General features: G+C 26.8%; 1 protein-coding gene across 1 annotated transcript in view; it reads left to right on the top strand.

Moving 5' to 3' along the window:
• Galphao (G protein alpha o subunit) overlaps positions 1–24,202 on the top strand; it is a 130,480-nt gene that overhangs the window by 26,611 nt on the left and 79,667 nt on the right. The window contains exon 2 of the mRNA XM_021144307.4: positions 5,722–5,764. Coding sequence (XP_020999966.1) covers positions 5,722–5,764 — 43 coding nt within the window. The remainder of the gene's footprint in view (positions 1–5,721; positions 5,765–24,202) is intronic.

Genomic DNA, 24,202 nt, shown 5'->3' on the forward strand with positions numbered 1-24,202 from the left:
CCAAAAAATCTGCCCTTATACGACTGAATTGTCGGATGTTAACACAGGTGGGGGTTAGAAAAAAAAGTTTAAATGATTTAGTGCTTACACCAGTTGAAATGAATGAATAAATTTTAAAAATAATATAAAAATATTGTACAATATAGTTTAAATGATCTAGTGCTTACATCAGTTGAAATGAATGAATAAATATTAGAAAATTATATAAAAATATTGTACAATTTAGTTTAAATGATTTAGTGCTTACATCAGTTGAAATGAATGAATAAATATTTGAAATTATTTAAAAATACTGTACACTTTAGTTTAAATGATCTAGTGCTTACATCAGTTGAAATGAATGAATAAATATTAGAAATTATATAAAAATATTGTACAATTAAGCTTAAATGATTTAGTGCTTACATCAGTTGAAATGAATGAATAAATATTAGAAATTATTTAAAAATACTGTACACTTTAGTTTAAATGATCTAGTTCTTACATCAGTTGAAATGAATGAATAAATATTAGAAATTATATAAAAAATATTGTACATTTTAGTTTAAATGATTTAGTGCTTACATCAGTGGAAATGAATGAATAAATATTAGAAATAATATAAAAATATTGCACAATTTAGTTTAAGTGATTTAGTGCTTACATCAGTTGAAATGGATGAATAAATTTTAGAAATTATATAAAAAGTATTGTACATTTTAGTTTAAATGATCTAGTGCTTACATCAGTTGAAATGAATGAATAAATATTAGAAATTATTTAAAAATACTGTACACTTTAGTTTAAATGATCTAGTTCTTACATCAGTTGAAATGAATGAATAAATATTAGATATTATTTTAAAATATTGCAACGATGTCAACTTGCTCCGCTTTCTAAAAATATATTATTAAGTGGTAATGAAATTTAAGTTAATTTTAGTTTAATATGTTTTGTTTTAAACAATTTTTCCACTACCACCTATCGAAAATTTAAAATATTACATAAAATCCAACTGTTTAACTGATACCTCGTAGTGACTGTGTTATATTGTAAGCGTAACTTATTCTTCAATTTTGACTGTTTAATTCGCTACCAATTTACTTAAACTTTTGCTGACATTGTACAATTTAGTTCAAATGCTACATTAGTTCAAGTGCTTACATTAATTCAAGTAGCATGTTAAAATATTCGGAGTGCAAAAGGTTAAGCAGGTATTTAAAAGGTTATACTCAGAAATTGTCATGGTCTCAAGCTCAATAAAAGTTTTATAAAATTGGAGTAAAACTAGGTCTAATGACCATAGAGAAAAGATGGCCAGTTTAAATATCTCCACTGTCTCTTAATATATCACAGCAGATACAGTTTCGATAACTGTATGAGATCAATTCAATGGATCCATGAAACATTTACAAACTTTGAAAACCTTTGACAAAAAAGTAGTAAGGTTTTTTCGAAAGCGATAAATTAAATCTGCGCATTAGATTTTGCTTATTAGCCAATACTTTCCATGATAAAATTCATTCCTTAAAACCAGAGATGCCAACTCCACAGTGCCGATAAATATCTGCATGCCGATAAATATCTTGGAAATACGAAATATATGCAAATATGAGTGATAAATATTATATTAGTATGAATAACAGAATTTTTTTTTAAATTATTAAACTGCCACATTTTAAAACAAAGTGAACAACATTGAAAAACATAAAATTAGTCTATAGATATAAATACTCTACCACTTTTCTACGAAGAGGATTTAATACATTTATAAAATTTAATGCATATTCGCGTACACAGTGGTCCCGAAGTCCTATTAAAAATAATATATTGGCATACCTGCCAACTTTTAATCCCTTCCATTATCATTTTTTCCCAGTGGTATTATAGTGGAATTTAAACTTCAATTTTAAGCAAACAAATACGTTGTATTTGAAAAAACTTAAGTTGACAACCATGATAGTAACGCATATTAATATATGTTCTTCATTTTTGTAAGAATAGTGGTGATCAAAATCATTTAAAAATTAAGTTTATAAAAGAAAAAAATAGTATATATTTACTACCACTTTAAATATGAAAATAAAATCTTCCGGCAGAGTTGGCAGGTATGTATTGGTAGGAGACGTAAGATATTTTTTGCTTAATTTCTTGATGGAACGATACATTTTTAACTACCATGGCATTTTAATAATTTATCTAATAATATTTAGTTCCAAAATAGAGAACGGTGTTAGTTTTAGAATAAAGTGAAACTAAAAGTTAAATCTTTTGTTATCGAAATTTTCGGTTTGTTAGTTTCAAATGAACTGGTTACTACTTTTTAATTTTCATAGAACGTTGCGGCTACTGCCTACGGTCAACAAGAATATCTTTGATCTGATAGTTTCGCAAAAAAATAATATATTTTTTTTACTGTGGATATTATGTGTTTCAGTAGACCATTTACCGTTATTGTGCTTTTCCCTCGGCAGTGTAATCTTTAACTGTTAAATGAGTAAAAATTCATAGAGTTTTATTAAACTGTTATTTACAGTATGCAGAGAGGTCAATTACTCCGGACACGACATTAGTTGTCAGCAATCAATGTATTCGTACCAAGAAATATAACAGTTACAAAATTTTATTTAAAAAATTATATTTATGTGTATTTATTAAGCAATTTTTATTGGTTGAAATTGTTAAAGAATAAAGGTATTAAGATAAAATTAAATGACAGAATTTTTTTTTATGTGTGGTAATATATTTAATGTATAATAATTTGTAGAAATTTTAATAATTATTTTACAACTTTTAATCTCCCGATTACCTTAAAAACAAAATATTTTTAGTGATAATTTTCGTAAATAGCAGTTCGTAAATTTTTCGAACGTTTAAAGAAAACTGTCAAATAATGAAAACGTTAACGAACATAAAAATACCTACCTAATTTAACAACTTATTCACTGCCACCCTTTTCATATTAGTTTTTATCAGATCCGTAATATGCAAAATAATAATCGGACGCTATATTTTGATTTTAATCTATGTGATAGTCTTGGATGTTGAAGGTATTCAAATACGTAGTAGGTGAAAATAAAATCTCTTAAATAAATATTTATAATATCAAACTTAGAAAATGTTTCTTACTAACGACGTGAACAAAGTTTCAAAAAGCAATAACAATATAAAAATTTTAGTTTTAGACAATTTTTTATTTGTTTTTAATTTTACATTCCCAATATTTTTTTCTAGTTGCTTATTTTTTGGAATTATTGATTAAAAATTTAAATGGATGATTCTGAATGAGTTTTTAAAGAGAAAATCATTAAAAAGCTTAAAAAGAGCATTAGGTCCAATGTAACTTTTTGTAAATACTTTGAAACTACGTTTCATTCTTTTTGGCATTACACAAGATGCCCTTTTGTAGTAACTTCTAATGATAATATAATTCAATAGTTTTTCTCAAACTACATATTATTTGCTATGAGCACGAAAACATTGGTTTTTCTCATTGGAAAAAGACATGCTAACTCGATAATATCTGGTACTAAATACACCGTACTTAAATAAAGTAGATTTTATAAATATGACATAAAGTAATTATGTAATAGAATAAAGTAATTATATGTAATAGAATACCTACAATTTTATGGAATAATTAATGATGAAAATAGCATGAGAAGAACTGGTTACATCACTTTTATGTTTAACTTTTTTTTGTTATTTTTTGACATAAATAATCCTTTAGGTTTGTCATGTACGGCGAGATATTGGGCTACAAATTAGATTGATTTATTAGACACTTTACATTATACTGGTCTTATTTTAGTCAATCAAATAAAGTATTAACTCTTATTCAATATTTTATTGCTGTTTCGTTACAAAATATTTCCAAAGAATAAATGATCGAAATCTATTTTGATAAGTACTCCAGCTACGTTTTGGTTCTTTCTACGATGGCGCAAAAACTTAATTTCAATTTCATTGTATTTCAATTATCTAAATAAAAGATAAAACTGAACAAGTTTTATCTTTTATTTAGATAATTGAAATACAATGAAATTAAAATTAAGTTTTTGCGCCATCGTAGAAAGAACCAAAACGTAGCAAACAACAAACACACATATATATATATATATATATATATATATATATATATATATATATATATATATATATATATATATATATATATATATATATATATATATATATATATATATATATATATATATATATATATATATATATATATATATATATATATATATATATATATATATATATATATATATATATATATATATAATCATCATCTTTTCATCATCGATGATAAATTGTTCTCGTAAAAATTTTATTTAATATTTTCAGAATAAAAAGGCAATCCTCATGAAATGTAAAAAGTTATATCTAACTGACTCTTGTGAAAGGCTGAAATTGCAACCAACACAGCAGATAGTACCTGTTTTTATAGGTATCAGCTACTTATACAGAATGCAAAATTTCTTTACTAGATGACGCAAATAATTACACCGGTCCAAAATACAACACTCTCTCCCATTCATAGCAATAAGTTTTATTAATTTATGAACGTGCAACTAATTCACTGGTCGATATATAACCGTTATAAAAACCTTTAATTTACATTTCTTAAAAACAAATTTTGAAAGTTTGAAGTATTTGTTCTGAAAAGCAAAAAAAATCAAAAACGTTACGACCATGTGTTATCCATAAGAATCATTCTAGTATCATCTATTTATGAAAAAATCAAGCTATTCCAATGAATGTATAAAAAAAAATATAACTGTAAGAAATATAGTCACGATTGTCTTCCGTTCTACTCTACTAAATCCAGCTTATAATTCATCAAAAAGAGGATTACTTAACAACATTTTTCCATTTCTTTGAAGATTTATTTTCCGATGACTTGGGGGTCATCTATTAGGAAGTTTTAAAAATACTGCATTGGTCACAAAACAGGGAATTTTTCATCGAAAACATTTCACATATGTTTCATTTTTTACCAACAGGTCATATTTGAGAGCATTATATTATATATACTCTGTATATTAATAATATAATTATGAATATACAATATTAATAATAGTAATAAAATATTAATAGTGTATTAAAGACAAATCCTTATAATCCTATATAAATATGATACAGTTTTGGATAATAAGAAAATTTTCTAAACATAAATAGACTTTATGTATATTTTAAGAAAAACGTTTCTAAAATCTAAAATGAACTTTTTCTGTTGTCTAATCTTTAAAGAAGCATTTCTAAGAAAAAAATGGACTTATTCTTCGGCATATTTTTGGAAAAAAACGTCTCTCAGTAAAAAAAAAATTTACTTTTTCTGCTGTAAATGTTCGAAGGAAATATTGACACCAAAAAAAGACTTTTTGGGCCATAAAGTTTTGAGAATTTTAAAACATTTCCGAGTTATAAATTGGACTTTTTTTTGCATATTTTTAAAAGATTCGAAACGTTACTAAATAATAAATGTTCTTTTTGTGCTGTTTTGTCTCTTCATTAAATTTGATGTTCGGTTTATAATAGATGATGCAGTTTTGATTTTTTTAGAAACGCCTGAAAAGCATTTAATTTAAAATGTTTGGGTAAGCTGCTTGAGTCTATGACATCAATGTCATCGTAAGAGGCCTTCATTTGTTTAGTGCCACTTTTATTTTGAAACAGGGCTCGTTATTATGCTTTTATTCACGATATCTAATTTTATTTTTGTTTAATTTATAGGAGCTGGTGAATCTGGTAAAAGCACCATTGTCAAACAGATGAAGTAAGTGAAAAAATTTCATTCAGTTATTCATTTAATTAATAAATTCACATATTTATTTTGCAATTGCTGTTCAGAAACTTTTTTATTAACTGTGTTAAATTTAGAATCGGAAAAGTTTTCAGAACTACCAGAAATCCAATTAATTGCGGACTATAATCTTTCAGTTCAGTCAAGTACTTCATCGATTCAAAAGATATTAAAGTGTCCTTATTTATTTAATTTTTTATTATTATTATAGTTCTATAGTTATCAAGTCTAATCATAACGTAGCGTTTTATTTATTAAACATACTACGTAAATTTTTTTAATAAAACTACTAACTATTCTTGTACAGTTTCAATTTTAAATTAAAGATGCTTGTTATAAATCCTTTACGGGTTGTAATAATCAAACATATAACGTAAAAATGTTTATTTAAGAAGCATATTCCTCTTCTATTCTTTTAATTTATAGATAATATACGTCCGTTAATGTACACTTTGTTAGCGCACCATTCACTTATTAGCATCAGTTATGTTGTTTATTGTTGAACGTGAGATTGTTCTTTTTACTTTCATAAACTGAGAAATACGCTTTCATTTGATTTACAGTTTTACGGAGGTTGCAACACGTTTTCATTGTGTTACTCTCTATGTTTAATAAATGTGATGTGCTGTCAGATTTCCTGTCTTAATTTAGAATCACACCGCGTAACACACACTTTTAATAAATAAATATTCATCCCTTACAAAATAGTAAGGTGTTTTGAGGTTGACAAATGACAAATTTTGACAAATGTAGAAAAAATACACCTGAGGTAGAAAATGAGGTTATGTTTTCCACCAAAAATAACCTCATTAATTAATTTCGATTTCAACTCCATTTACACCTCATAAAATCCTCCTCATGTATAACACAACAATACTTTTAGTTGAGATTGGGTGAAATTATTCACACCTCAAATATACTTTTTTGCTTGAAGTGTAGAAAAAATAGCCAGTACATCTTAAAAATAACCTCTCTAAGCTGGTTGTTCTAATGAACATTTTCAATAACCTCAAGTGTAAATAAAACTACTTCATACACTTTGAGAGGTTGATCTCTTAAGGTTTTTTAAAGTCAACTTCAATAGACCTTAAATTAACCTTGGCACATCAAAACAACTTCAATGAACCTCAAAAACACCTTAAATTTTTGTAAGGAATCGTAACAGTGTTCAGCTTTAAAACAAAATATTATTCTATATCTTCCATTTTTAAGTTCTGTATACCTAATATATATGCATTAACATACGCCTTTTAAAATATCAAAGTATAGACAAACTAAGTATAAAACAAGAGTACCCAATCTATGGTTTGTAGTGTCTGACTGCGTAAAATGACAAAGATTCTCGGAAAACATAAATTAAATAATTCTTTTTTGTTTTAGCATCTTTTTTATCAAGCAACTACTAAAACGGAGAATTGAAAACTTAATACTTCAATCCTCCTCTCCTAATACTTTTGAATCCTATTATTTATTTTATAATCCTATTATTATTGACGATTCGTGTTTTATTATTCACGAGATTCTATTTATAGATAACCTTCCTACGTAACATTTGTTTATTCATTAATTTTTGTGATTTTAAAACCCAGAACTCTTATTGCTTTTTATTCGAACTTTTAATATTTAATAGACAATGCTAATTTTTAAAATAAGTTCTTAGATCTCAAAGCTAATTTGTTTGTTGATTTCGATTTGCACTTTAAAAAGATTGGGAATTTTATTTTATTGTGTTAAATATGAAAAGAATGAAAACTTATGTACAATCGTATTGAAATATTTATCGCCCATCTTAATTGATTTTAATCTATAATCGTTCCTTAGGTAAAAGGGTTTATGTTAGTACGCTGTAACTAAAACAAGCATTAACTTTTGAAATTTTGGTTTAATTAATTTTTTCCCACGTGATTAAGTTATAAAAAGAACATCTTAATACATTTTAACAATTTAACCGTTGTATAGATGGATAGTTTGTGCAAAGTCATTTCTTTATGAAATATTGTTTTTTAGCGAATTATAATCTACTTTTGTAATTGTTGTTGTTTAATGAGTTTGCCACATCAATTGTAGCAACTTATATTTGCAGCAAGTTTTATGGAGGCAACTAATTTTAAAGCATTTCTGTCAAAAATCGGAAAATAAGTTAACTTTGTCCATTGTAGACAATTTAAGAAACAATCTCCCTACATATTTGTTCTTTTTATCTTATTTAAAAGGAAACTTCGAAAAAAGTTAAAAGAGTTCATTCTAATAAAAAAAATGGAAGTTATTGTCATAAACAAGAAAACATAGATGTTAAATTATTCATCGAAATAATTCAAACCTACAATCTATGACACTTACTAACAATTATTTCATTTTCTTCTTAAAAAATTGTTTTTTAAATTTCAGCATTTCATAATTGCTTTCTAATTTTAAATTTTAATTAATCTTTCATTGCAAAGACATATTAAGTTTATTATTCAGGGATTATTATCCAGTATTGTTAAAGTATAAAAAAAATTTTGCATTCTTATTTTTTAATATTATTTGGAAATATATTATAATGAGTTTTCACACTCGACACAATTAACAATATATTGCCACGGAAAATTTTCACGGCATATTATTTCATAAGGTATAACCTTAAAATAACAAAAAAGGAACACATATTTTGAAGGAAACGATTTCATAAATAGCGTTTTTTCTGAATTATTTTCTAATTTTCAATTTTAAACATCGAAAAATTGAGTATATATGACGCTGCAAACTAATATGTTTCTCGAAAAATCTCTTTATATAACTCAGTAAATTTAAAAACATTACTTAATGAAAGATAATTAACTCATAATTTTGGAGAGAAAAAAACAATTATATAAATAAATTTTTAAATTCGGTCATAGAAGAGCATAAGTTTGTTGTCATCAGTCAAATTAACTGTTAACTTAACGAAAACATATACAGTTATATTTTTTGTAAATCATAATGAGTTTTTAAATTCTGCACGACTTAAAATTTATTGCAGTTATTAAAAGTATGTTTATATTTCTAATTAGACTTTACCTTAAAGTAAGAAAAAGAAAATATTGTTTCGATAAACAATTCTGTAAGTAATAACTTCGTAAGCACTTTTTAATTTTTAGCTTTTGTTATTTCAATTTGTATTTTCAGCCATGTATTTTCAATTTGTGTTATTTACAACGTATGTTTTTTTTTATCTCCTAGTATTAAAGTTTTGGAGATATGTACATTTATAATTTCTATAAAAAAAACACATTGTTATGTGTTTTCAAGTTCTACTCAACTTGCAATTTTATTTCCATCGGAAAATTTCTTTATAATTCTAATTCGACTTAAAATGAGGAAAAAAAACGAATATTTTTGATGAAACGATTTTGTAATTAGTAGCTTCCAGGAATCGTTTTCTAATATTCCTAATTTTAAATCTCTGTTACTTAAAAAAGCTTGTTTTCTTCCAATATCAGAATATTGGAAACATCTGCAATCATATTTTGTTTCACAAATATTTCAAAATCAGTTTTCAAATTCTGCACAGCTAAATGTGTTTTGCTGTGAAAACTGTATATGCGTCATTAAAAAATGTATATGAGAAGTTGCCATAAAATGATTAAAACAACATATAATTTTGTGAAAACGATCCTATAAATAATAGTTTCTTTTTTCGTGGTTTTCACTTATGGAAAATAAATCATTCCAAAGCAATATATTATAAATAGTACAATAAAATTTAATCGATTATTTTTTGGTAGATAAATAAGCAGGAGAATTGATATTCTTCAAAATTAGGAGACACAGTAGCTTCAAACCAGTTTACTGATGTTAACTTCATTCGAAATGCTCTTTAAAAGTCTTCCAACTCAGGAGCGATGTGGCAAAAACAACTATCCGGGAAATGTGCCCGAGAGTTTAGGTGGGTGAGTAGGTAGAGGAAAGTGTGATCAAATCCTCCGGTAGCCGTCACCGCAGAAGGGTGTGGCAGGGATGCGCATGCGCATCCGAGGTGCCGGTTCTCGAGGTCTCTGGGTTGTAGCAATGTCTGCAGCTGCTACTGTTTAATGGGCCATATTGAAATCAGTGACTTCTAAGATGACAACCAGTCCTGAAAAAAAAATTTTTTTTTCTTCATAATATTTTTTCTTGAAAAAATTTAGTTTATTTTGCGACACCTTAAGATGCGATTTCATTTACTAATTAATATTCTTTTATAGGATATTAAATTGCTTTGTTCTTATAATGATTATGCATCTATGAGATAATTTTATGTGTGAAAGATTAATGGCTTAATCTTAAAAAAGATGGCGTTTGGTTAATTAGTCTAACACAAAGATTGGGTAACTAATAAGAATTATTTTATTTCTTCTGCGTTTTTCTTTAAGGGATATTTCGAATGATTGAAATATTAAACGTTGCCAAAAGGGCGCGAATACCTATAGTGAATACCGAATACTATGAAGGAAATAAAGCTTATTGATGTCATAAGTGGTTTATAATGCAAAACGTCATTATTCGACATTATTACGTCATTATTTTGCATTATTTATCATATTTATTATAGTTGCGAGGATGTGGATGGGTAAAAACAAAAAGTCAAAGAAGGTTTTTTTTTAAACTCATTTCCTAGTTAAAACATTGATGCCAATAGTGTTTCATGTGGATAAAACTTTCGTATAATTCACCTCATTTTAATATGCATTATTAAAAAGGCTGTCTCATAATGTCATCGGTGTTCAAAGCGCTAAACAAACGACAAAAGGAAAGGTTAATAATATTTGATAAGACAAAAGTACGCTTCAAAAACACGATTTTTTATTTGAACTATTCCATAAGCTTTATTATAAAAGTACAGGAATATAGAGTTATTTAGAATTAATATACAATTTAAAAAATATACAACTAAAAACATCTGTCTACTTCATAGGTTTTCCTACCTTATTTAAAAATACTTCCAAAAATGTTTAAAGAATTCAAACAAACAAAAAAAAAAGAAATGAAAGAAAGTTACTGTTAAAATCAAGAAAGCATTTATGTTAAAAATACTCCAGTTATAACCAAGCACTACCTTGTATTACTCTAACTTACCTTGGCAAGAAAGAAATACTTTTGCTTTTAAATTAATAAACAATTAATTTTATGTGCTACAAACACAAAATACTAACATAGATGACATACAAATTTCAAATATGTTAAAAAGTTTAATTCTTGTAACAAAGTTTCAAAATTGTAGGAAAAAGAATTCTTGAAATGAAGGAAAAACTTCTACAGATAATTAACACGGGAATGTAGTTTCTGATTGCTTTTACTTATCTTACAAAATACGTAGTTTTGTATTTTTAAGATGTAGCACAGTATTCAGATAATGTTCATATCTAATAACTTGATATTTAATACAGGTGATTTGCAAAAATTCTAAGTCGAAATATTAGATGAGCGGAAGTGAGTCATTTCATTAGTCCATTTAATGATCATCAGTAGCCTCAAACACAGGCAATAAATGGGGATCATATTTTATGAATCTTTCTTCCCCTTCAATTAGTAGTGTATGAAATTTCAGCCATGAACGCATCGAATAAAAACATATTATGTAACTAATTTGCTATAGGAAATTTTTCGCTACAACGCTAAAAACAGTGTATAAACATTTAACTGAAACAGTGGTAAATGCAAAGACCTATTAGAAGACCTATATTAATTTCACCATGATTGATGATTAGCGTTCAATTAAAAATTCCAATAAGTAAGCCAGAAGTGATAATAATTACAATTCAATAATTACAATATAACTGTAACTACTAATAATAAATATAATATTAATGATAATAACATTAATAATAAATATAATCTTAATAACAATGATATTAATCATAAATATAAAAATAAATATAATCTTAATAATAATGGTATTATTAATAAATATAATAATAAATACAATAATAAATGCTATATTAAATATATAATTATATTGGTAAGTATAATAATAATAAGTAGCCGTCTTTGGTGATCAGCTAGGTCATCTTTCAAAATTATCTTGTACAGCATAAAAACTTTAATGGTAACCAAGCCAAATGCACAGCAAAACTGTATTTAAATATTCTAATTCTTCAACAAATCTTCTAATCCTAACGCCTTAAATAGTTTTAAACAATATATTAACCAAATAGATTTCTTCACCGTCTAGTTGTTGGCTGAGGTAAAATACCTTGATTTCAATGTTACCTATTATCTATGTGAACTTATATACCAATACCACCTAATAGCAGCATGGCTTACAGCTTTTGTTGTTCGCCACGTTACTATAACGAAACCCAACACATCATCATTCAAAGATATGCGGTGTTGTTGGCTGCTGAGGAGTTAAAACACTTTTCATCATTTTTTTGTATTTATTTGTATTTTTGTACATCACATATTAAATAGATATTATCCATTTATTTGGATATTTTTTTTAATATTTTACATCAAAATAAACACAAATAATGACCTTGATTTTGATTTTAATGTAAACTATTGTCGGCTATATTGTCAAAGTTCTTTATTTATTGAATTTTAATAAAAATTTAAAATCTGTCCGGCAGCCATTAAATCACACAAATCACCACAACAATGATATCGGGACCTTTCAGCGCAGTAGGCAGCAGAAGTGTCGTAATCATCTTCATCTCTGTCGTAATGTAAGATAGAAAACTTATTCCAATGTTCCATTTCACGTTGTTCTACCTTCTCACGCACTTATCAAGGAAGAACTTGACTATCATATAATATTATATGATATTACTTGAAAAAGGCAAGCTCCGTCACCAGTAATTAGTATGACGATATACGGAACTATACCACCGTTTATGTTAAGATTTCTACAGCCCTTTTCGAATTGATCATATATAAATCGAAATAATAAGTTGTAACTAAGTTTTTGTTTTTATAAAAATACGAGCTTTTTCTTCTCCAATGCCCACCTGGCCATTCCTTTAGCGGGTCCATATTAGGTGGGCCTGCGTTGCTCCCACAGTAAGGACAGATAGCACAACGAATGAAAGAACAGCCATGCCTTACCCGGGATTCGAACTCAGAACCTTTCGAATGAACGGTCAGTTCCCTGGCCCTTACACAGGCTGGTCGGTTAAAAGTACAAACTTATTCTAAATAAATATTTGACATATAACTAACTATTCAACACTACTTAAATTATTACTTAAGACAAACTAACAAAATGAGTAATAAATATAGTGTAGCTAATAGATAGAAAAATACCCGAGTTTATGATGCCACGCAAGAGAAATATGTAAATAAATAATACTATTAATAATACTAATAATAATAAATATAACTACTGCTAATAATAATTATACCAACAATTGAGTCAACAATACTAATTGCACTTAGACTAATCGGGACGGGCGAGTCATAAATGTATTCGTACGAAATATGAATCAGGATGATAAAAAATAAAAAGTGGTGGGAATGGCTAATATGACAGACTCATTTTTGCTTTAACTTTAAATCTAACGCATCCGATCCATGTTATCTATACGATGTGATTATTTGAGTACACAGCCCATTCAAGGGCTTTAACCATCACCTCCTACATCGGAAAATCTCCACACGGTTTCTTGTAAGTAGTCTGCGCAGATTATGTAAAAAGCGACCCACTTGTGCGCATGAACCCAAATTCTATTTTAAAAGTACTTGAGAGAAATTTATCATATATATTTGAGAATTGAATCTGTAGTGGTTGACAAATAAATAAAAAAACCCAATTATATACATAAATTAAACAAATTTTTAGACATATATTTGCTACCACTTTCCAATTTTTAATAGATTTCATATTAAATGGTTCTTTCACTAATAGGTTTACCTTCATAGTGGTCTGATCGGAATACCTACAAAAAACCGCGTGGTGGCTTTCAGTTATAGGAGGCGTTGCTTTAACTCATCCATCTGATTGGATGATGTAATACAAATTGCGAAGTGCAGCTATGAGAATGGGGTCCAATCCATGGTGCTGGAGAATGGGGTCCAAACCGATTCATCCACTCTTAATAATCATGATATAGGTAGTCATAATATAAGAACAGGTAATAAATTGAGTAGAGAAATAGGAGAAAATCTCCGTTGTCGAGAAAGAAATTACATAAAATATAGTACATAATGACAAGCACAACAGTTAGTTTGTAAGATAAAATAACATTGCAAATAAAAGTAATCATAAAATAATTGGGAAAATATTTACAAGAAATGAAAATAATTAATACTAAAAGGAAAATACAATTATTTACAAGGGTATGCGCAAGTTAGGTTTTCCTCGGTTAACATAGTGACCCGGTCGTCCCGGTAATTACCGCTCGTACTGGGTTGCTCACTATTCTAAAATTTAAGCGAAGCTGTGGCTCGTCTGAATCGGACCCTGCGAAAGGGTTGCTCCTTCACCAGGTCTGCCATAGTTCTGGTGTAAATACTGTGTGTGTTGTGTCGTAAAGATGGGTAAGATAAGGATCACTGTCTATAATATTTGGAAATCATTGCTAGCATTCAAACTAGCATTGTCACTAATAATATCAATATTAAAAATTTTGTTAAAATTCGACGTAGTGCAGTCTTTTGCGTCTTTATAGAATTTAATATTGAGTTCGGCCATGTGGTAGATAATGTCCTCAATCTTTAGGTTTTTTTTGAGAGATTTATTGCTGATCGCCGGTGGGGCTCTCAGCATTGTACTTACTAGTATCCCTTACAACATAACATCAATCTATGTTTGTTAAAAGTGTAACTATGTAACTTTTAATATGAACTAAGTAGTGGTGAGTTAAATAAAGCAAACTATTATTACCCATCCACGAATAAATTGTTGTAAAAAAAGTTTGGCTACCAGTTTAATAATTTTTAACCTGATTGTCGCCACCCTGAGAATGCATATATGACTCTCCCGTCTTGAAGAGGTTAAATAAAATCGCTGTAACTTTATTTGTAAGCAAATATCATGATATTAAATGGGAATAAGGGAATATTTGAACTTTATTATTAAAGAAACAGAAAAAAAATTAATTCTAGCAAAAAATCAAAGAATTAGAAACTTTTGCTGAAGTGGATGGAGTTTGATGAGCAATATTGCTCTTTGAGCTGGGCTCGGCGAATGATTGCTTTCTTTGTTAAATTTGGGATGACAGACAGCCCCGGACCGTTCTTTATTTTTAGAAAAAGTGATCGACTCTCTGTTTATGCAAAAGGTAGTACAGTTCATTGGAGCACGAGGTTAAAGGATTATGTGTGTCCGTTTTGTTTCACAGTTTCTTAACCTTCCTGAAACTTTTTTTTTTGCATTTTCTTAAACGTGATTCTCGAAATAGTCGTATTATCTTAAATGGAACGATCGTTAGAAGTTTTTAAAAAAAATTCGTTATTTTCATTTTAAACTTTTTTTTACTCACGCATTTCTTTTTTTAATTCTGAAAATTCATACCAAGTATTGTTATCAACATTATTTATTACTAACAATTCCCCTTCATATGATTCATTCGATTGTTTTTAATAATACTATTAATCGTTAACAACTTTCCTACATACCATTTCTTGTTTCAATCTGAAAAAACCAATCATACGTAAAATAATGTGATAATTGATTTTCTACCGTAAAACCAGCAGTAGTTGAAATTGATCTAACCAATCAAGCTTAATAAGAAACATAACTTTGTAGTTGAAAACCAAAACTGATATAACTATATTATAAGCAAGCAGAAGCACTATGATTAACGTTGAAGGAAACTAGTAACTAAGTAATTGATGAACTAATAAAAATTACAAAGAGCGAGTTAATTACTGCTTAGGGCAGGAATTAATTAATGAGCTAAATAACAATGACTATCCAAATGAACATATATGAACATATATGTTTTTTTGTAAATGACTTATAATTAGTTATTAATAATTGGAATCATTGTTTCATGAAATATATCAATTGTAAATGCTGTTAAAACATTCATAATGAAATGATTTCGAACTTGTGAAGCTTTTTGATACAGGAGGGTACCCAAAGCTTTTTTAACTAAACTTCAGTCATATAAAAAAAAGAAAACTTAAAAAATATTATTTACAATAATGAAATGGATTTGGTAATAAGTTAATTACTTTTTATACAAACTTGAAAAGAAGTTAAAAACAACTCTAAGATTAAATTAATTAAGTTTCATTTTGATTTGAGACAGATTAATATAGTTCTGAAATTTGAAATCTGTTATAGACAATCATTGTTACTTTTGCACGATCCAAAGTGATTTTAGTGATTATTAAATTGAAATAGAACCAGCTTCTCAAATTCAACTTACACATAAAGTGTGTTTATTTATTTATTAATATTTTCTTCTCAGATTTTGAGTTTTGTCTTTTTCACTCATTTTATTATTATTTACTATCCCGCTAATGTAACTTTTAGCGACTATTTCAGACACAAATACAAAATACAAGATGTTCTAAAATTCAAACTGATCACTTGTTACATTAATAAACAACAAAGATTGATTGCCCAGAAATATATAGCATTTGTCTCTCTATCTCTCTCAAATTTTTTTATATCTAATGGCCATAATGTAACGAAGAACTCAGAGGGCTCTCTGGCTTTGAATAAAATTTTGTTCTATTAATCATTTTGCTTTGTTCGTCCCTTCTATATGACTACAAATTTAATAATGTATGAAAATCATGAGATTCGAGTCCCTTGCCGTCGGGCTAACCATGGGTGTTTTTAGTGGTTTTCCAATGGGTGATCCAAAAGTTCCCTTTAAATCGGTTTTAAACAGCCGAGCCAATTCTGAGGTTACGGCTATTAATGTTCCACTCCGTAGCCTCGTAATTTTGAACACAACATGGAAGATAGAGGAACTCCTGGATTAAGCACTGGACATTGTGGAGGACATTTTGATGGAACTTATCCGAATTTACGATCTATGGAAGGGAAAACCGCGAAAGCCTCCTACAGTTAGCCCGGTGGCAAGCGGATTGTAACCTATAATCCGTCTACTTCTGAGGATATTTTACGTCAGTACTGTGATCGGTGCGACCCGAGAGCAGTATACGTGTCCACCAACCACCGCTGGGTTTGGATTCGAACCTGGGTCACCTCATTGAGAGGCAAACGCTCTATACCCTGAGCCAACATTCCGAAAGTTTGATTGTCTTCTGGGTTGGAAAATCACAAGACTACGGAGCAGAACATTAATAGTAAATAAACCCAAAAATATTTCAGGTATACTACACTGGTCATATAAAGTAAAATGAAATTAAAATAGAAATAAAATAAAATGAAAATAGAGTAAAATTAAATTAAAAATAAAACGAAAATAAATAAATTAAAACAAAAATAAATAAAATAAAACACATATGAAACCATCCATAATCATATAATTTTTATTCAAAATTTCCTGCCTCGCCCCGCCCCTTTAACACAATATATCACACTACATTATATAAACATATACTATCAGTTAGGAAACAAAACACATGCTACATGTGGTGTCATGTCATCGTAAGCATTAATATTTAAAGTAAATATCACGTAATGATCAATCACATTTAAATATAATATTCGTAAAACACTCTACTAAATGATATAGCAACTGATGCTTCGTTCATTGTATGTCCGTCTTTTTACTGTTCAGTAATAAATACATAACTGTACTTACTAGAACACTAATTCAAAATTTATGAATTCTATGAATGCCATTATTATAAGCATACATAATTTAGAATTATCAATTTGTTATATTTTAAAATTAAAGTGGTAAATAAAACTGAACTTTTTGTTTCACAAATTATTGTTATGTTTTTTACATCAAAACTAAATATCGTATTTTCACAACAGTAGCTTTAATTAGTTTTATGGGTCTCTATCTATCATATTGAGTCAACTTAATTAAATTTTATTTGTTTATTTATGCTAAAACTGTTTTGAAATAACATTTTAATGCAAAAATAAATACGTCTAAAAAACTAACAAATGAATGGGCCTTAACTTAATTCATTAAAAAAACCTTCATTCACCGTATAAATACACAGATTAAATATAACAGTCGTCATGTTTCAAGCGTTTTAAAAAAATAAGCGTCCCTCTTCAAAACTTAACAGATGTGATTGAGAAGATACAAAAGTGATTTAAAATATAAAACGTAAAGTTGCCAAAGAATAATGGAAAATTAATGTGAGAAACAAATGTCGACTGATGAAACTGATGTCTGTCGAAACTGATGTCGTTAACAAAGAAGTCAGCATTCCTATGAATGTAACAAGACTCCAGGACATCTAGATGAACTGATGTCAGTTGAGTAGAAATAATTCTGGCATCATCGAAAGTGAATTTATGACCAAGATTCCAACAATGTACAATGATGATTTCTCGTATTCTTAATAACAGACTTATCTATGTTGATAAGTCTACATTTTAAAGTTCGTCCAATTTGTCCTATGTAGTTACTTCATCTAATTCATCGTATTATCCTATTTGTTTTTTACATACTCTTTCCTATTCCCAACAATAACTATTCAAGAGTGTCAAGGACACAAGAAATAAAAACAAATAGGCAAATTGTCTTCAGTTTCCAATTCTAGAGAGAAGCCTTACAGAAGAGTGTTATGTAACACTGGTTTTTTTAAACGAAGAATGAAAGTGGATAACCTGAAATGGAATTTGATGCCTCCTTTTCTAAACAGAAACCTTTAAATAACTTTTCCAGCTTCAGTGGGTGAACTTTAACTCTACTTCCTAGAAAAACATTTATCTCATCAGTTTTATTGAGAAGGGTTGATCTTGGCTATATATATATATATATATATATATATATATATATATATATATATCATAGACATAAAGGAGGAAGATGAATCACTTCACCTGCAGGGCGTCACGTTGAACTTGAACATTGTAGTCCGTGCTCTATGTTCGCGCCATCTAGTGACCATTTATATAACATTTTGTTCTCAATTATTTTTAAAGAATTATCAAAGAGCTTATGTTTGAAACATAACGATATAATGTAAATAAAATTTAAAAATTGAGTCTTCAACGATAGCAATGCTAAAAAAGATATTTATTTATAAGAAGCGACTGTGTGAAATATTATTTTATTAAATATTTCGTATTTTTACATTTTCTACAGTAACTTTCGAATAAAAATACCAAATATCATAATAGTATTTTTGTTGAATTTTTTTCACTTGTTTGTAGATTTCAAAGAAAATAAATTGCGATTCTTTTCGTTCAAAAATAAAAAAAACGTCCCAATATTGTAAAGTCAAATCATTACATTCATAAATCAAGGGATACATAAAAAGTTTTTAGATTAAATAATCATTTGTATGAAAAATAAATACGTCTACAATAGTTTTAAAAAAAATTATTTTGAGTTGGCATTTTTGTAATTATACCTATTGATTTTATTTATAAGAAAATTAAAAAGCTATAATTAAAAGCTATTTTCTTGCATGAAATTTACACAATTCTCATATTTGGAATTAATTGCACTGCTTTATTATTTCAGTTTTAATGGTACTATTAGTAAATTCCTTTACTGTAACTATTTATTTTTATTACAACTAAATTAGAGTTAAACTTTTATTTTCGTTTCAATAATTGAAGAGAAAACTTTATTTTGACCTAATATCAAGAAAAATAAATGCTTAATTATTATTGATAATAAAATCCATTTAAAAAGCTATTAAAATCATTTTTAACAAGGTACAATACAATACAAGGTACCTTACAATAAAAGGAAAACTTATATTTATTGTAATAAAGTATTAGTGCAACTAAAAAAATTTCAAACTCTACACATACTATAAATAATAATAATGTATACATACTCATGCTTAAGAATCATTTGAGACATGCGAATTTCAATATTCCTCCATCATGCTTTGTCAATAAAAACTAACTCAGCCGAAAGATTGAGCTATGATGTCTTGCTAATCAATAATTCAAGTTTATCAAATTGCCAAAGAAATAATCCAACCAAATGTTTAAATTATATTTAGTTTTTAAGCAATTATACTGAAACCCTAATGCAATTCAACATTTAGTTCTCAAAACTTCAGAAAATAAAGAGCTAATTGAAAATAAAATTTAAACTTCCAAACATGTAATAAAATTAACATTAAAATAAGTAGGTAAGTTTTAAAATTAAGAAAAATTTTAATATCGAAGTTTAAATAAATGCATTGAATCAATGCTAAATGTTAAAGCTTTTATATGTTTTTTTCTACCTTTATATCCTTCAAATTAAGTTCATAATTAAATAATTTTTAATTTATGTGACCTACAAAAAAAATTGTTCCATGTCTCCTTGATACAGTGTTAAATTAAATAACTATTTCAATTGAAAAAAAGAATTATAAAAATTTGACTTCTATAACTATATCTTTTAAAATTTCATAAAATATAGTATGACTATTGAAAACTATATTGGCTAATTTCAAGCAGTTCTTATAAGTTAAGAAAAATATTAAAAATATTTAAACCCACAAACATCCTATTAAATTAATATTGAAAAAAACAAACAATTGCAAATTTAAGCTTTCAACAAAACATTACTTAGTTTGTTACAATAGAGAAATAAAACATATAAGCTCAGAAATAGTGCAGAAAAAATTGCATATGATAAATATTTGACTCAATTCTGTCTATTTGTTTGACTTAATCACATGAGTTTGAATAATACCAAAAGGTTACATGGCCCTGCATACAGGGTTAAAAATCCAAAATTAATGATATAAAATAATTTTTCTACTAAAAAGTAACTAAAATTAAATAATTATATGATTATTGAATACATACCTATATTTAAGATCAGGAAGTATCAAAAATTTCTAATCTTCTATACCAACCTTTTCAATAAGAACTCTCATTCAGCTAGAATATAATATATTCGGATTCACAATTACACTAGGCAATAACTCTTGCTTCACTGTCCGTCATTTGGCCAAGAAGTAATCTAACCAAACGTTTGAACTGTATTGGATCTTTGCCATTTCACTTAAACCCTAATATAGTTCAACATTTAGTTTACGTTTGAATCTGTTAAAAATCTGAAAATATAGCTTAAACGTACTGAGATTTTAAAAATAATTCTTAAGTAGAAACTAAAAAATAAATAATAAAAAAAAAGATTAAATTTACATGAAAAAAATACTATGTAAAAATATAATAAAATATGGGACAAAATTACTAAAAAAATCTAGTAGTTTAAAAAAAAATATTTTAAAGAAATATTGAAATTTATTATATCATCTAAAGAATTCATTTTAGAATAAACTATAAATATTATTAAATACATACCAAAGTGAAACATCAAACAGGAAAGTAATTCTCATCACACTCTAGAAATTATAGCAAATAACAACCATACTAATTAATAATATCAAAGTTCCAGACATTAATACAAGCATGCCTCAAAAAAGAAAATATTATAATTTTTTTTAAAAAGAAATAAATATATAACTTAAAATAACTGTACGTATAGATATCAGTAAAAAGTTTCCAGGCTCAAGCCAGATGCTAAAATTAAATGCAACAATTACTTATTATTAAATTTATGCAAAATAAAATCTTGATGAAAAATTTCAAATATTAATAAAAGCATATATTGAATAATAAAATATAAAAATTACATATAAATCTTTGTAAAAAGTTTCCAGGCTCCAGCCAGATGCTAAAATTACATGCAACACAAAATTAATTATTAATACATTTATGCATAATAGAAACTTGACGAAAAATTTCAAACATTAATAAAAGCATATATTGAAAAAGAAAATATCATAAAAGTAATTCTTAAAAGGCAAATAAAATAAATAAATAAACAAATAAAAGAAAAAAAAAATGTAGGAATAAATCTGTGTAAATAGTTTCCAGAATCAGCCAGATGTTAAAATTACATGCAACACACAAACAGCTATTAAGTAACAAAGAACAATGCATGCAATTTCAATGAAAATCTTAGCACCAGCCTGGTATTAATAAAACATGCATCACAAAGGAAAATACTAAAAACAATAATCTTAGGAAATATTTTAAATACAGTCAGATATTAATGTGCATGCAACACAGAAACAATAAATTAATAACAGCTTTTATATGTAAAAAAAAAAAGAGTCTTGAAGATGACACTAAAACTCAATGTAACAAGAGAGATTTTAAAAATCAAAAAGAAATCTTAAACTTAAAGAAAAATTTCCAGGCATCAGTCAGATTTAAATGCACGCACATCACATTCATTTCATTCTGCACATAAAGAAATTAATATCACACACACACACGAATACACATAAAAATAATATACATTGTAAAACATATATTTATCAAGGTTAAATAAAATACTTGCACAGGTTCAGTAACATAGACATTATCAGATCTGTCAACTTTTAAATGTTCTGTGGATGAATATTCCAAGTAGTAGTGAAAAGATAATAGAAATAATTACGTCAATTTGTCAATTACGGCATGATAATTAGAACAATATTTTTAATATTAAAGGTTATAATCACTATTGATTGACAAAAAAAAAATAAAAATACTGAAATACATAAAATAAGTATTTATTTTTAAGAGAGGGTTAACTTAATATATAATGTGAATTCATTTTAACAAATATGAAGAAACTTGAATTAACAGAAGATTGAAGTCAAAAGGTGTAATAAATTTAAACTTGTCAAAATCAAATTAATTAATTTAACAATTGAATTAACAAATAAACAGATTTATAATTTTGATATTTAACAAATAAATTTGTCAAATATCAAAATTACATTAAATAAATTAATACATAAATGAGGTAAAAATGCTGTGTTTTGAATATGAATGGATTAGGTTAATTTAAAATACATATAAAAAATATGAAATGAAATTACATTTAACAAGATTTACTGTTCTAGAAAAGTGGTATTAAAATTTAAACAGTTTAATAAATTATTGTATAATAAATATTAAATGGTAATGGACAGAATGTTTCATGCAGTCAGAACAATTTCAATTGTGATGTAATCACAAAATTTTTATGAAAACAACATTTTTCAACAACACATGTTTACAAAAAAGTTAATAAAAATTTTTCAACACTCAGCAGAACATAGAACCAGATAATATAAATATTTTAACGAAAGAAGTTTACAAGGATAAAATCATAACAGCCATTACCTGATATTATCCTTTAAGAAAAGGCAATATAAAGAAAGCAAATTCATACTTAACCAATTCAAGTGATAAATCTGATATTGTACAGAAAGAATGAAAGCCCTAGCAATGAAATAAATTATATTAAATGAGCTATTAACTTCTATCATTCTGTGAAGTTATTAAGTTTTATTATTTTTATTATATAAGTTAGTACAATTAATAGTAAATTAAATATAATTACTGAATTTTAATTAATTTAAGCTATTATACATACAAAAATATTCATTTACATACAAATGTTTTAATTTAAATAATATTTATTTTATGTGCATAGTATGTATTTTCCTTAATTAATCACTTCTTCGTTATTTTAATTTTGAATCTCTGATCAGTTTATCATCATACGTAATATATTTGTTATATTGCATTTTTCAATTTTAAATTATATTACATATATATCGTATTGTATTTAACGTCAATATATATATTTTATTTTTCAAAGAAATTTATCACAAAACAATCATTGCAAAATTTTAAACAATAGCTTCGTTTCATCTCCAAATGCGATACAACTAATATAAACAGTTTTAAAATCGAAACTACATAATGATTAATGATCATCAATTCATGACGCATGTACTATATCAATATATAACGTATAATCATAACTTATATACATATTTAAATAGCACGTGCACATACCTTTGATGCTTGAAAAAGGCTGGGTACCTTCTTCCCATCTTTTATTGCTTCTCTTCGTTGTTTCACGTACCCGGTATTGCATCCTGTAGAAAAACACACTCTTGGCATTTTAAAATTGTGAATTTTAATTCACAATTTTAAAAAAAAAATCAATTAATACAGAAAATATTTAGTATCCAGCGACTATTCAACGCTAACGCAAGGAAAGAATGTATGGAATGCACTTTTTCTGATCCCTGAGAAGTAATCAGCGCCACTTTTTGAGCAACAAACCGGTTTACAAATGGCCAGCTGCTTTTCAGACTTCCGGAGGGGAAAGTAAACTGTCCTTATCCCCTATTGTAGTCCCTGATATATATATATATATATATATATATATATATATATATATATATATATATATATATATATATATATATATATATATATATATAGCAAATTATTTGCTAAAAAAGCCACTATACTCTTTATAAACACCTCTGCCGAAAATTGGAGCAGATATAGTATGTGAGATATACAATAATACAAATAAATAAAAATAAATAAAAAGTGTTGTAATTCAT

The sequence above is a fragment of the Parasteatoda tepidariorum genome, chromosome 4 (assembly GCF_982258835.1).
Source record: "Parasteatoda tepidariorum strain Cologne lab strain chromosome 4, Ptep-v5.0, whole genome shotgun sequence".
In the NCBI taxonomy this organism is placed as follows: domain Eukaryota; kingdom Metazoa; phylum Arthropoda; class Arachnida; order Araneae; family Theridiidae; genus Parasteatoda; species Parasteatoda tepidariorum.